Genomic DNA, 11043 nt, shown 5'->3' on the forward strand with positions numbered 1-11043 from the left:
TTGTGTGTGTGTGTGTGTGTGAGTGTGTGAGAGTGTGTGTCTGAAAGTATGTGTCAGCGTTTCCTTCCTCTAACATTGTGGTCAGCGTGTGCCACTCCATTTTGTTTGCCTCCAAAGAAACGCCTCATATTCTTGCACTAAATGCATTTCCTCCGTATCAGTCAGCGACGGGAAACCACAAACGCGCCGTGGGTGGAGGGGCTTTTCCTATGATGAGTTTTTGGTTGTTATGCTCGAAAAGAGTTTTAGAACGTTTGAGAGAACGCTGGCTTTTTAACTCATTCGCTGCCATGCCCGAATTTATTCGTAAATCGAAAATTTTATGTGGAGCGGCCATCTCCGAATTTATTCGGCGTTTTTTCTTCATGCTTGAGTGCCGATAAAACGCTGGTCAGAACTCTGGCCATGTTTTTTTTGCTTCCACAAGGGGGCAGCATTTGCCTTTTGTCCATGCGAAGCGCTAGCTTTGTTACAACTTCAGCGATTGTTAAAGAGCTTTATCAATCAATATATATCGCTAGCAAGCAATTTGCTATCTATTTGCTATCTAGCTCCCTGCCGGCCAGGGAGCAAGCTATCTATTAGCTATATAGCTATCTAGCTAGCTTTCTATCTATTTGAGTTACTTCTGGGTTGAGTAAAGGCCGGCGTGTGTGGCTGCCACTGCTCACCCACAGAAAAACTTATCCTGTGACTGTAAAGTGACCTTGAGAGTTTTGAAAGGCGCTTATAAATGAAATATATTATTATTATTATTATTATTATTATTATTATTATTATTATTTTATTTATTTATTTTATTTTGTACAGCCGCCCCCATTTCAAGCTCAGATAACCCAGACCCACATAACTTAGGAATTAACTAATTTTCCCGATGAAAGAAGAGAGTCTAAGGTTTCTTGGATTTGGATTTGCCTTTATTAGTCTCGCAGTGGAGTGATGAAAGGAATGAAAGTAGAAAAACAAAATACATTCTCACGCAGTATTGAATGTGCATGTCGTCCTAAAATTCAATATTCTGTGGGTTCTGCAATTTGAGTGATAATGACAAAAACCCTGGCACTGGAGTGGACACATTTTTTGCACATCGTCTGGCAGTGAATGAGTTAATGGCTGCCATGACTATTGTGTCAAAGGTTAAGCAGAGCTGCGCTAGTATCGGATGCAGAAATTGGTGTTCAGGGTTAATTTCACAAGTTCGATTTGCTTTCGCGGGCCGAATAAAATGATGTGCCGTGCCAGATTCGGCCCCCGGCCCTTGAGTTTGACACCTGCACCCTAAATGAACTACAAGGGATGTCATTTAGCACATTTTCAATAGGGTGACTCCTGTGGGGAGGGGGGGCAAGGTACCATATTTGGAACATGTTGAAATCTCCAGTGCAGTTACAAATGTACCGATTAAACTGCCCTCTTGACAATACAATACAATACAGTAAATATTGATTTAAATAGCGCTTTAACAATAGCTGAAGTAAGACAAGATAAGAACAAAATGACGTGATTTTGGACACAACAAAAAATCCAATACTGGCACAATCGTTTCACGTCTGAGAGTTTGGTTTTCTGTCAGTCAAGTTGAATCTCGAAAACGGAGGCGGAGGTTCGGTCAAGAAGACCGGATGGAACTTTAACCCCGCAATCAGTTAAGCACGAAGGCCATGTCGGGTCCGGAGCAGTCGAATCACGTGAAAGCAACTCCCTCGTCGCAAACAGAAAGATTTTGAGTGTTGGTTTGGATTTCATCGCAGACTTTTGTTTTTGCTCTTAGCCGGATTTGTTTTCATTTAATCCGAAATCGTCCGAGTATATAGTACGAGTGGACAATTTGTCCCCAACACCTGAACGCCACCGACGCCCATTGCCTTTCCCCTCCAAGTGATGACGTGACAAATAAACAGGAAGCACTCGGCGATCGCAATCAAGCCCAGATGATGTCACGAGGAGGAAGTCAACCCAAAAGGCAACCGCATCCTTTTAAGGAAAAACGCAAGCCGGGAAATGGAGCAAGAGGAACTTGGCCAACGGAATCTTTCTCTTGACTCACGTCAACTTTGCTTGCCCCCCCTCACGGCAATGATTAACAAGCTGTATTTGCATACGGGACAGATGTTCATAGGCTGCTTCTCTATATATGGCTGCTCCACTGAATTTCAACCTGCCATTTATTTATGTATTGAATGAATTATAATGTATTTATGTATTGATTTATTTACCAATGTATTTATTTATGTTTATTTATCGATTTACTCATTCACGTATTTACCCCTCCACCCATTTATTTATTTAATTGTGTAATTCTGTCTGTCTTTCTGTTTATTTACGTATGCATTTGTTTATCCATTTTCTGTGTATTTATTTATGTATTTATTTGTTTATCTATCTGGTTGTTTATTTATTTATTTATCTTTCTGTTTGCTTATTTATTCATCTATCTGTTTATTGACAGATTCACTTATTTACCCATCCACTTATTAATTTATTTATGTATCTATTTGTTTATCTATCAGTTTATTTATTTATTTATACATTCACTTATTTACCCATCCACTTATTTGTCTGTCTATTTATTTATTTACATGTGCATGTATTTGTTTATCAATATTCTGTTTATTTATGTATGTGTATGTTATATATCTATTTATTTGTGCATCTATTTATGTGTTTAGTCTTTATTTATTTGTATGTATTTATTAATTTGTATTCCTATTTATCTGTTTAATTATTTATTTTACAATATAATAAACTTAAGCAACATACCAAATAGGCCGCTGTTATGTACCCCTTGCACATACACACAATACATTATGTTTAATTTTTACCTGAAAGGACAACCGCCGTGTCCGGATAAGTTGTGTCCATAATTTGTAAAATCACTTGAAATGACTTCTACTGAGCATATTTTACAAAAATTCCACCGCATATAGCTATATTTTATGTTTTAAGACTCGCGCTGAATATTCAGGAAGTCTTGTTTTCGAGTTGATGACGATGCCTGACGTGACGTCACGTCTGACACGCCCCTGACCGAGAAAGCGACACACAATGCATTTTGCGGTACTTTGTTTGGTCTGAAAACTTCGTGTTGATGGCGAAATTAGCAGGCAAACACATAAATAATGTGATGGTGAATCGTTGTGTGTTGCACCAAGACAACTATTTGATATTCGCTGACACAAATTCCTAGCAGACAAATCAGCCCATTTCCAACGGAGCTTGGGCGCCATCTTCTGCATTTTCTGGGTGCTACATTGCTGTCATTGAATTGCTTCGAATTGATATGTGAGGACTCCTTTAATTATGGTTTCCTCTTAAGAACTATTTGAATCATATTCATAACTTGATGAGTAACAAGAAAGCATCTTCTCCGAATCTGAAGCCATTGTTTTGATTCTCGAGCAAGGCAAGACGTCTTGAAGTGACGTCACGAACTGCGGGCGGAGAACTTTCTGAAAATCCAAATCTGAAACGTCATTTTTATTGGTGTTTTGAATTTGACTAAAAATATCAGCCTGCTTGTTTTGGGTATTTTAGATGCTATGAAACGTTTTTCTGATGTCAGTTAGGAAACAAAATAATGGGGTCGGTTGTCCATTAAATATTAATTGTAAGACATTTTTCAGACACATCATCCGTTGTCGTTGCGTTGATCTTGTTCATCATTTCACTATACTCAGCCTTTATTCTCCTTTGAAGAGACTTTAATAATTAATTAGCAATCAGGATTAATATGTCATATTTCTATCGAGATAAACTTGAATTGAATAACTGTCTGTGCTTTTGTGTTGCTATTATTTAATTTGACTTCAACATGGTGCTGTGAAAGTGGCTGCCTTTACAGCGGCTCTTATATTTTGTTCACATTCTTTTTCTTTTCCTTTCATAACTTTGCTGCTGTGAATTGTGAATGTCTTCACTGTGAGACTGATAAAGGTTAAGGTCTAATTTAACCTAATCTAAATTTTCAGGTCAACAATGCTACATTACAACAAACATTCAGAATCGAAGCGGCATTGCTTTCAACCCCCCCCCCCCCCCCCGCAACGTGGTCCATACGAGCCTCCTATAAAAACAGGGTGTTGCGACAGCTGATCTTTCCAGCGTGCTATTTTAAAACTCTTTAGCAGCACAAGCCGACTCATCAGGGGGGTTGGACCACCACCCAGTTCATCACATACGAGGGGCTTGACTTTGCTGCCACTTTTAAAGGCACACGAGCATTTACGACGCACGCGGGATAGAAAAACCGAGAATCACATTAGAGCATGGATGTCAAAGTCATTTTTTCGCCGCAGGTTGGCCACATTGTAGTTCCGCTTCCCTCTTATGAATTTGGGGAAGCCATTAGAATGTTTCATCCCCTCCAAATATTACATATCGATCGCAGAATAAATAGATGAAAAACTAGTTTTCAAATCTGAAGTCAAGAATATTGCCTGTTATTGTGGTTTACATAGGAAAATTTGAAATATTGGTTCAGAATTTAGCTAGCATCATGGCACCTGAAATGCTTGATTTGCTTTCGCGGGCCGAATAAAATGATGTAGCGGGCCCGGGCCTTGACTTTGACGCCTGTGATGTCAGGCATTAGCCAGCTAGCTGAATAACAAGAGAGCTAGCTAGCTCAATCGCTAGCTATCTTGAACGCTAGCTCGCTCATTAGCTACTTCGAACACTAGCTAGCTCAAACACTAGGTAGCTCAAACACTAGCTAGCTCCATCGTTAGCTACCTTGATTGCTAGCTAGCTAGCTCGATCGCTAGCTAGCTTGATTGATGAGCATGGAATTTCACAAGTTTTATTTGCTTTTGCAGGCTGAATGAAATGATGTGGCGGGCCAAATTTGGTACTCGGGCCTTGACTTTGACACCTGTGATGTCAGGGAATAGCCAGCTACCTTAATAGAAAGAGACCTAGCTAGTTTGAATGCTAGCTAGCTAAATGGTTAGCTAGCTCGATGGATAGCTACCTCAATCACTAGCTCACTCCATAGTTGAGCATGGAATTAAACAAGTTTCATTTGCTTTCGCGGGCCGAATAAAATGATGCGATGGACCAAATCTGGCCCCCGGGCATTGACTTTGACACCTGTGATGCCAAGGATTAGCCAGCTAGCTGAAGAAAAAGAGAGCTAGCTAGTTCAATGGCTATCTAGCTATATGGCTAGCTGTCTGTATGGCTAGCTATCTCAATCGTTAGCTACCTAGATCGCGAGCTACCTCGATCACGAGCTAGCTCGATAGACGAGCATGGAATTTCCCAAGTTTGTTTTGCTTTCGCGGGCCGAATAAAATGATGTGGTGGGTCAGATTTGGCTTGACTTTGCCAAGTGTGCATTCAAGGATGGGGGGAGCCTGTGCCGACCTGAGTTGAGCATATTTAGAAAGACCAGCTCAGGTGCAGTCTTGCGTCACTGTGGTAATAATCCAGCTAGTTGGTGTGCAAGTTAGTACACGTACCTTTCGTCGATAGCAACATGGTTTCTGTCACTGATAGCTTCTGTTTATATGACTTTATGGGTCAAACGGATCCATTCCATATTTGAGAATTATTTAAACGGATATTACAGCAAGAGTTTGAAGCTTGCGGAAGGAGGAAGGGACCAGGAGGTTTTTTTTTAAATAATTTGATTGGTGGAAATCATATCATGACAATGATAGTTTAGCCAGTGTTAGCCGGTTAGTTGGATTGGATTTGCCTTTATTAGTCTCACAGTGGAGAAATGTACATTTCACAGCAGCAAAGTGAGCAGTTCCTATTCTAAATAGTCTTTGGGAAATTTTGGTAGCTTTTACTTAGTGAAGCATTTGCCTTTTGTCCATGTTTGCGCTTCAGCTGTTGTTAAAGCGCTATATAAATCAATATGTAATGTACTGTATTATATTCAGTACAGTCGCCCCCATTTCAATATTAGATAACCCCAAACCCATATAATTTAGGAATTAACTTTTTTTCCTGAATGAAAGAATGGGGGAAAATATATATTTGCTTCTAACTTTTTAACCAATATGAAATGTGTTGTATTTTATTTTGAAAATTCCTATCCAGTGTATGCACTTTAACATCCATTGATGCCATTTTTAACTCATTCACTGCCATTCATGAAATTATTCTGGAATTCAAAATACGACCTAGAGCGCCAATCCCGAATTTGTTTGGGTTTTGTTTTTTCATGCTTGGGTGCCCATAAAGCGCTGGCCATGGCCGCTGGCAATGTTTTTTTTTTTGTATTCCACAAGGGGACAGCATTTGCCTTTTTAACATGTTAACACTTAGTTCCACCTTCAGCGCTATAGTATAAACCAATATGTATGTATTTCATTGTATTTTGGACATCCACCTTCATTTCAAGCTCACATGACTCCAGACCAATATAATTTAGGAATTAACTTTTTTTCCTGATAAAATAAGAGAGTCTAAGGTTTCTTACGCTGCATTGACTGTTTATGTAGTCCTAAAATTCAATAATGTGTGGGTCCCGGAATGTGAAAGTGACAATGACAAAAACATTGGCACTGGAGTGGACATATTTTTGCACATGGTCTGCTCGTCAATGAATTAATCTAACAACCGCAGTTGGTTGTTTTTCACCTCATATGAGAATTATATTTTTGACATCCGGCTGAATGAAGAACAGAACATGAAATTTCCCCATTGTGAGACTATTAAAGGATTTCTGATTCTGATTTTAAAAACGTGCTCGGGGTCATTATGACTTTGCTAAATCGGTTTGAGCATGAATCACACCAAATAATATTTGGTCATTCTGTCTAAGTTGGAACTTACCTCTCTGGCGATGAGATTTAAGGCATCGTCCTCTGCCGTGGATCTCTCCTTGTTGCTGTTTCTTTTCCGTCCCGTGCCCTGGGTGCCCATTTTGGAGCCCAAACAAAAGCGGGTGGTATGCGACCACACACGACCCGCTTTCTCGGGGGCTCAGGTTCGGTCTGCCCCAAGGCAAGAAAAAGCCTCGGTGAGGCTGAACAGGTCGCCCGGGTCGTCAACTTCGGACAAGGACAAGAAACAAAAACGCGTCCGCGGTCGTCACGGTCACACATCCGTAGTTCACGCGTCTTCTAGCCGAGTTTCGGGAGCCGCTCTCACGCGTGGGTCGCCCCCATGTCCATTTCAAATGTTCGCATCTTCCCCACTTGGGAAGGCGATTTAGTTTCCAATTTGTCTGCTTTCCGGTGAGATAATTAGCTCAAGTTCAACCATGAAAACAATTGAAGCGGTTGTGGAGTTGAAAGCGGAACAAGTCGGTAGCGGGGACGAACTTCACTCCCAGTCGTCACTCAATGACGCTGCGTTCGCAGGGCGTGGGTATATCCAGAGGGTCGCTTGTTTGACGGAACGGACCGTTCGCGACACACTTTGTTCAAGTGGACGTTGATCAATTTCACTTTTGGCACTCTTGTGTAGTGCGGTTTATACATTTCAATCGGTTTATTTGTAGAATTGACTTTCACGAGACAACCACGCGTGGACTCATTAGCATCACAATAAGTAGACGAATGTACGAGAAGTTGATGAGTAAATGGCATGGCATGGCATTTGAACGCAACGCCCCTTTCTATTTATAAAACCTATTGCGACCAACTTCTAAAATAAGACGGACAAGTACTCTTTATTTAAAGATACAGTGATCCAAAACCGCAATAATTTATACATATCCGAAAGAATACTTTAGTTTCACCTAAAGATAGAGACATAATTGTTATATTTTTCCCCGACGTGAATTACCAGTACAGTACTGTATTTGAAAATGATTTGTATTGGAGCAGGTCAGTGTCATATGAAAGCAATGGCGCCCCCGTGTGTCAATTTTGTGCCATTGCACCAATTCAGGCAAAAATACACACCGTACGTGTGCAGCTCCAAAAAAAGTACGTAACGTTGCACAGATTGAGCAATGTGGCATGTTTACATCCACGTGTGATTATTTTCATGATGAATTGAGGCAGGGGCGGCCCGGTAGTCGAGTGGTTAGCACACCGGCTTCACAGTGCAGAGGTCGCCGGTTCGCGTCCCGGTCCGGCCTCCCTGTGTGGAGTTTGCATGTTCTCCCCGGACCCGCGAGGGTTTTCTCCGGGTCCTCCGGTTTCCTCCCACACTCCAAAAACATGCATGGCAGGCAGATTGACCACTCCAAATTGTCCCTAGGTGTGAGAGTGACTGTTGTATGTCTTTGTGTGCCCTGCGATTGGCTGGCAACCAATTCAGGGTGTCCCCCGCCTCGTGCCCGAAGACAGCTGAGATAGGCTCCAGAATCCCCCGCGACCCTAATGAGGAATAAGCGGTACGGAAAATGAGATGAGATGAGAGAATTGAGGCAGTTTGTGTTAAATGTGCTCCAATCACCAGAAAAGATATCAACATAAACACATTCTACATTTCTTAGCTAGTGACGATGACGTCTCCACGAGTGCAAAGGTCATTTATGGTGAACTCGTGAAAAATAAAAGCAAATATTTGAACCCACATTGTCTCCCCCAGGCACTAGTAGTAGCTGAAGTTTATGTTGAAGACGTTTAAGTATTAGTAGGCAATAGTGTAGTTTTTTGCTGGAGAATACAAGCCCGCGGGACTTCTAAACCGGTAGCTTTCTATCCATTTGAGTTACTTCCTGGTTGAGTGAACGACGGCACGTGTGGCTGCAACTGCTCCCCCGCAGAAAAACTTATCCTGTGACTGTAAAGTGACCTTGAGAGTTTTGAAATGCGCTAATAAATCAATTTTATTATTATTATTATTATTATTATTATTGGAGCCAGTCAAAGTCAGTGTCATATGAAAGCAATGGCGCCCCCGTGTGTCCATTTTGTGCCATTGCACCAATTCAGGCAAAAATGCACACCGGACACGTGCAGCTCCAAGAAAGTACGTAACGTTACACAGATTGAGCAATGTGGCATGTTTACATCCACGTGTGATTATTTTCATGATGAATTGAGCAGTGTTTGTGTTAAATGTGCTCCAATCGCCAGAAAATATATCAACATAAACACATTCTACATTCCTAAGCTAGCGACGGTGACGTCTCCACAATGGTATAAAGGTCATTTATGGTGAACTCATGAAAAATAAAAGTAAATATTTGAACCCGCATTGTCTCCCCCAGGTACTAGTAGTAGCTGAAGTTTATGTTGAAGTCGTTTAAGTATTAGTAGGCAGTAGTTTAGTTTTTGCTGGAGAAGACAAGCACACGGGACTTGTAAACCGCACTGAGGTCATGGGAAGCAGCGTCCTGCAGCTGCCAATGAATACTTGAGATTTCCTCCACCCCCACCGTTAAACACACACACAACATAAACCCAGTAGCAGTAATCCACAAGAAGTAGTTAGTCAGAGGTGATAAAAACCAGAACACGGGCCAAAAATCGTGAAAGAAGCTCTTTATAAAGTCTTTCTCAAAAAGATTTGCGAAGAGTACACGAAAATATTGAATTGATGATTACTGTATCAAGACCGACGAGTCAATGATTGTTCCTGCCGTACATGACTCCAAAACAGTGACATTAACTCATTCACTGCCAGATGATGTGCAAAAATGTGTCCACTGTAGTGCCAGGGTTTTTGTCATTGTCACTTGAATTCCAGGACCCACAGAATATTGAGTTTTAGGACTACATAAACATTCGATACAATGTTAGAAACCTTAGACTCTCTTTTTTCATCAGAAAAAAAAACATTAATTCCTAAATGATATGGGTCAGGAGTTATATGATCTTAAAATGGGGGCGGCTGTACATAATACAGTGCAATACAGTGGGGCCTCGGTTTACGAACACCTTGCCTTACGAAATTTTCCGTTTACGAACGTTAAAATTATGAAAATTAAACCTTGGATTAATCACTACTTTTCGTGATACACACCCCCCACCACGGCTGGCGGAGTAATCTTCGGCGGAAGAACACCAAAGCACACGACCGAACAGTGCCCCAGCCGGTCTACCTTTCCACACCCCCTTTCTATGACACACGTGCACACGTCGATCGTCTTCAACGATACTTTTTCTGGTATGGGACCGAAAAAGATCCCACCACAGGCTCGTGTTCAGCCGAAGACGACACAAAACAAAATTACACTCGAGGAGAAGACGGAGCTCATTGAGAAACATGAACGATGTGTGCGTTTGTGGTGTCACAGGTGTGCACCGTGGCTTTCATGTGAATCTCAGCCTGACACATTTCCCACGCTGTGTGTCACTTCCATGAGAGTAACTTTCTACTACCATTCTACAAATAAAGAGCCCGGTACTGATATGGTAAGTCCACCATTGCTACACAAAGGCGTTAATCGATGCTTTCACGTGACTAATGACACCGAATTTGTCACGTGCGAGTTGATAGCTGGGGCGGTGTCGCTGCTCCCGACCACCGCCAACTGCTGTCAATCCCCCGATCACCGATACTGGGACATTTTCAACGAGTCGCTATCACCTCACCAGTGACATGATTACGGCACCTCACGCCTCGCCAGTGTCTTGGACTTGCCAGCACAAGAGTTTGCTTCGCCCGAGGTGATTGTTAACCGCAATAGCGTAAGTTTGTTGCTTTCCGGGCTCGCGAGTTTTTTCACCCTCGCCCGCATGACATTTTTTTTGCAGAGCTTGGAGGCTGGACGAATCGCCCCCGCCCGCCTGCTTCTGTCGCATCATTCCGGTACGTCGAATCATCGGACTTGCGCCTTTTGTTGTAATAAAATCTCTGCCAGCACCTACGTCTTTGCCGCCTGCTTAGGGATCCAACCCCTTTTATTCACGTTCCGCCGAGTCAGCTATCCCTGTCACGCTCAGAATGTGACAGTATTGTGTTGAGCTGATAGAAAAGGCTTGGCATGATGTTACCCTTCGATCCTTGAAAGCAGCATGGAAGAATTTGTGATGTGCAGGCTTTTATTGAACAGTTCAATCCAGAAAAGACTGTGGCTATGAGAATCATCAACATTGGATTGGATTGGATTGGATTGGATTTGCCTTTATTAGTCTCGCAGTGGAGAAATTTACATTTCACAGCAGCAAAGTTATGAAAGGAATGAAA

The 11043-nt window shown here is 41.8% G+C and overlaps 1 protein-coding gene across 28 annotated transcripts in view; it reads right to left on the bottom strand.

The window, feature by feature from the left end:
* lrrfip1a (leucine rich repeat (in FLII) interacting protein 1a) overlaps positions 1-7478 on the bottom strand; it is a 34163-nt gene extending 26685 nt beyond the window's left edge. For 5 of the 28 annotated variants that reach the window (XM_089002063.1, XM_089002030.1, XM_089002029.1 and 2 more), the window contains exon 1: positions 6787-7472. In XM_089002063.1, the coding sequence (XP_088858189.1) occupies positions 6787-6876 (90 nt within the window). In that variant the 5' untranslated portion in view covers positions 6877-7472. Of the gene's footprint in view, positions 1-6786 lie in introns of all 28 variants that reach the window. The other 23 variants (XM_089002039.1, XM_089002037.1, XM_089002040.1 and 20 more) reach the window with 12 other exon arrangements.
* Between the last annotated feature and the right edge of the window lie 3565 nt (positions 7479-11043).

Source organism: Hippocampus bargibanti, linkage group LG08, assembly GCF_051943395.1.
Source record: "Hippocampus bargibanti isolate YZ-2025 linkage group LG08, ASM5194339v1, whole genome shotgun sequence".
Taxonomy (NCBI): domain Eukaryota; kingdom Metazoa; phylum Chordata; class Actinopteri; order Syngnathiformes; family Syngnathidae; genus Hippocampus; species Hippocampus bargibanti.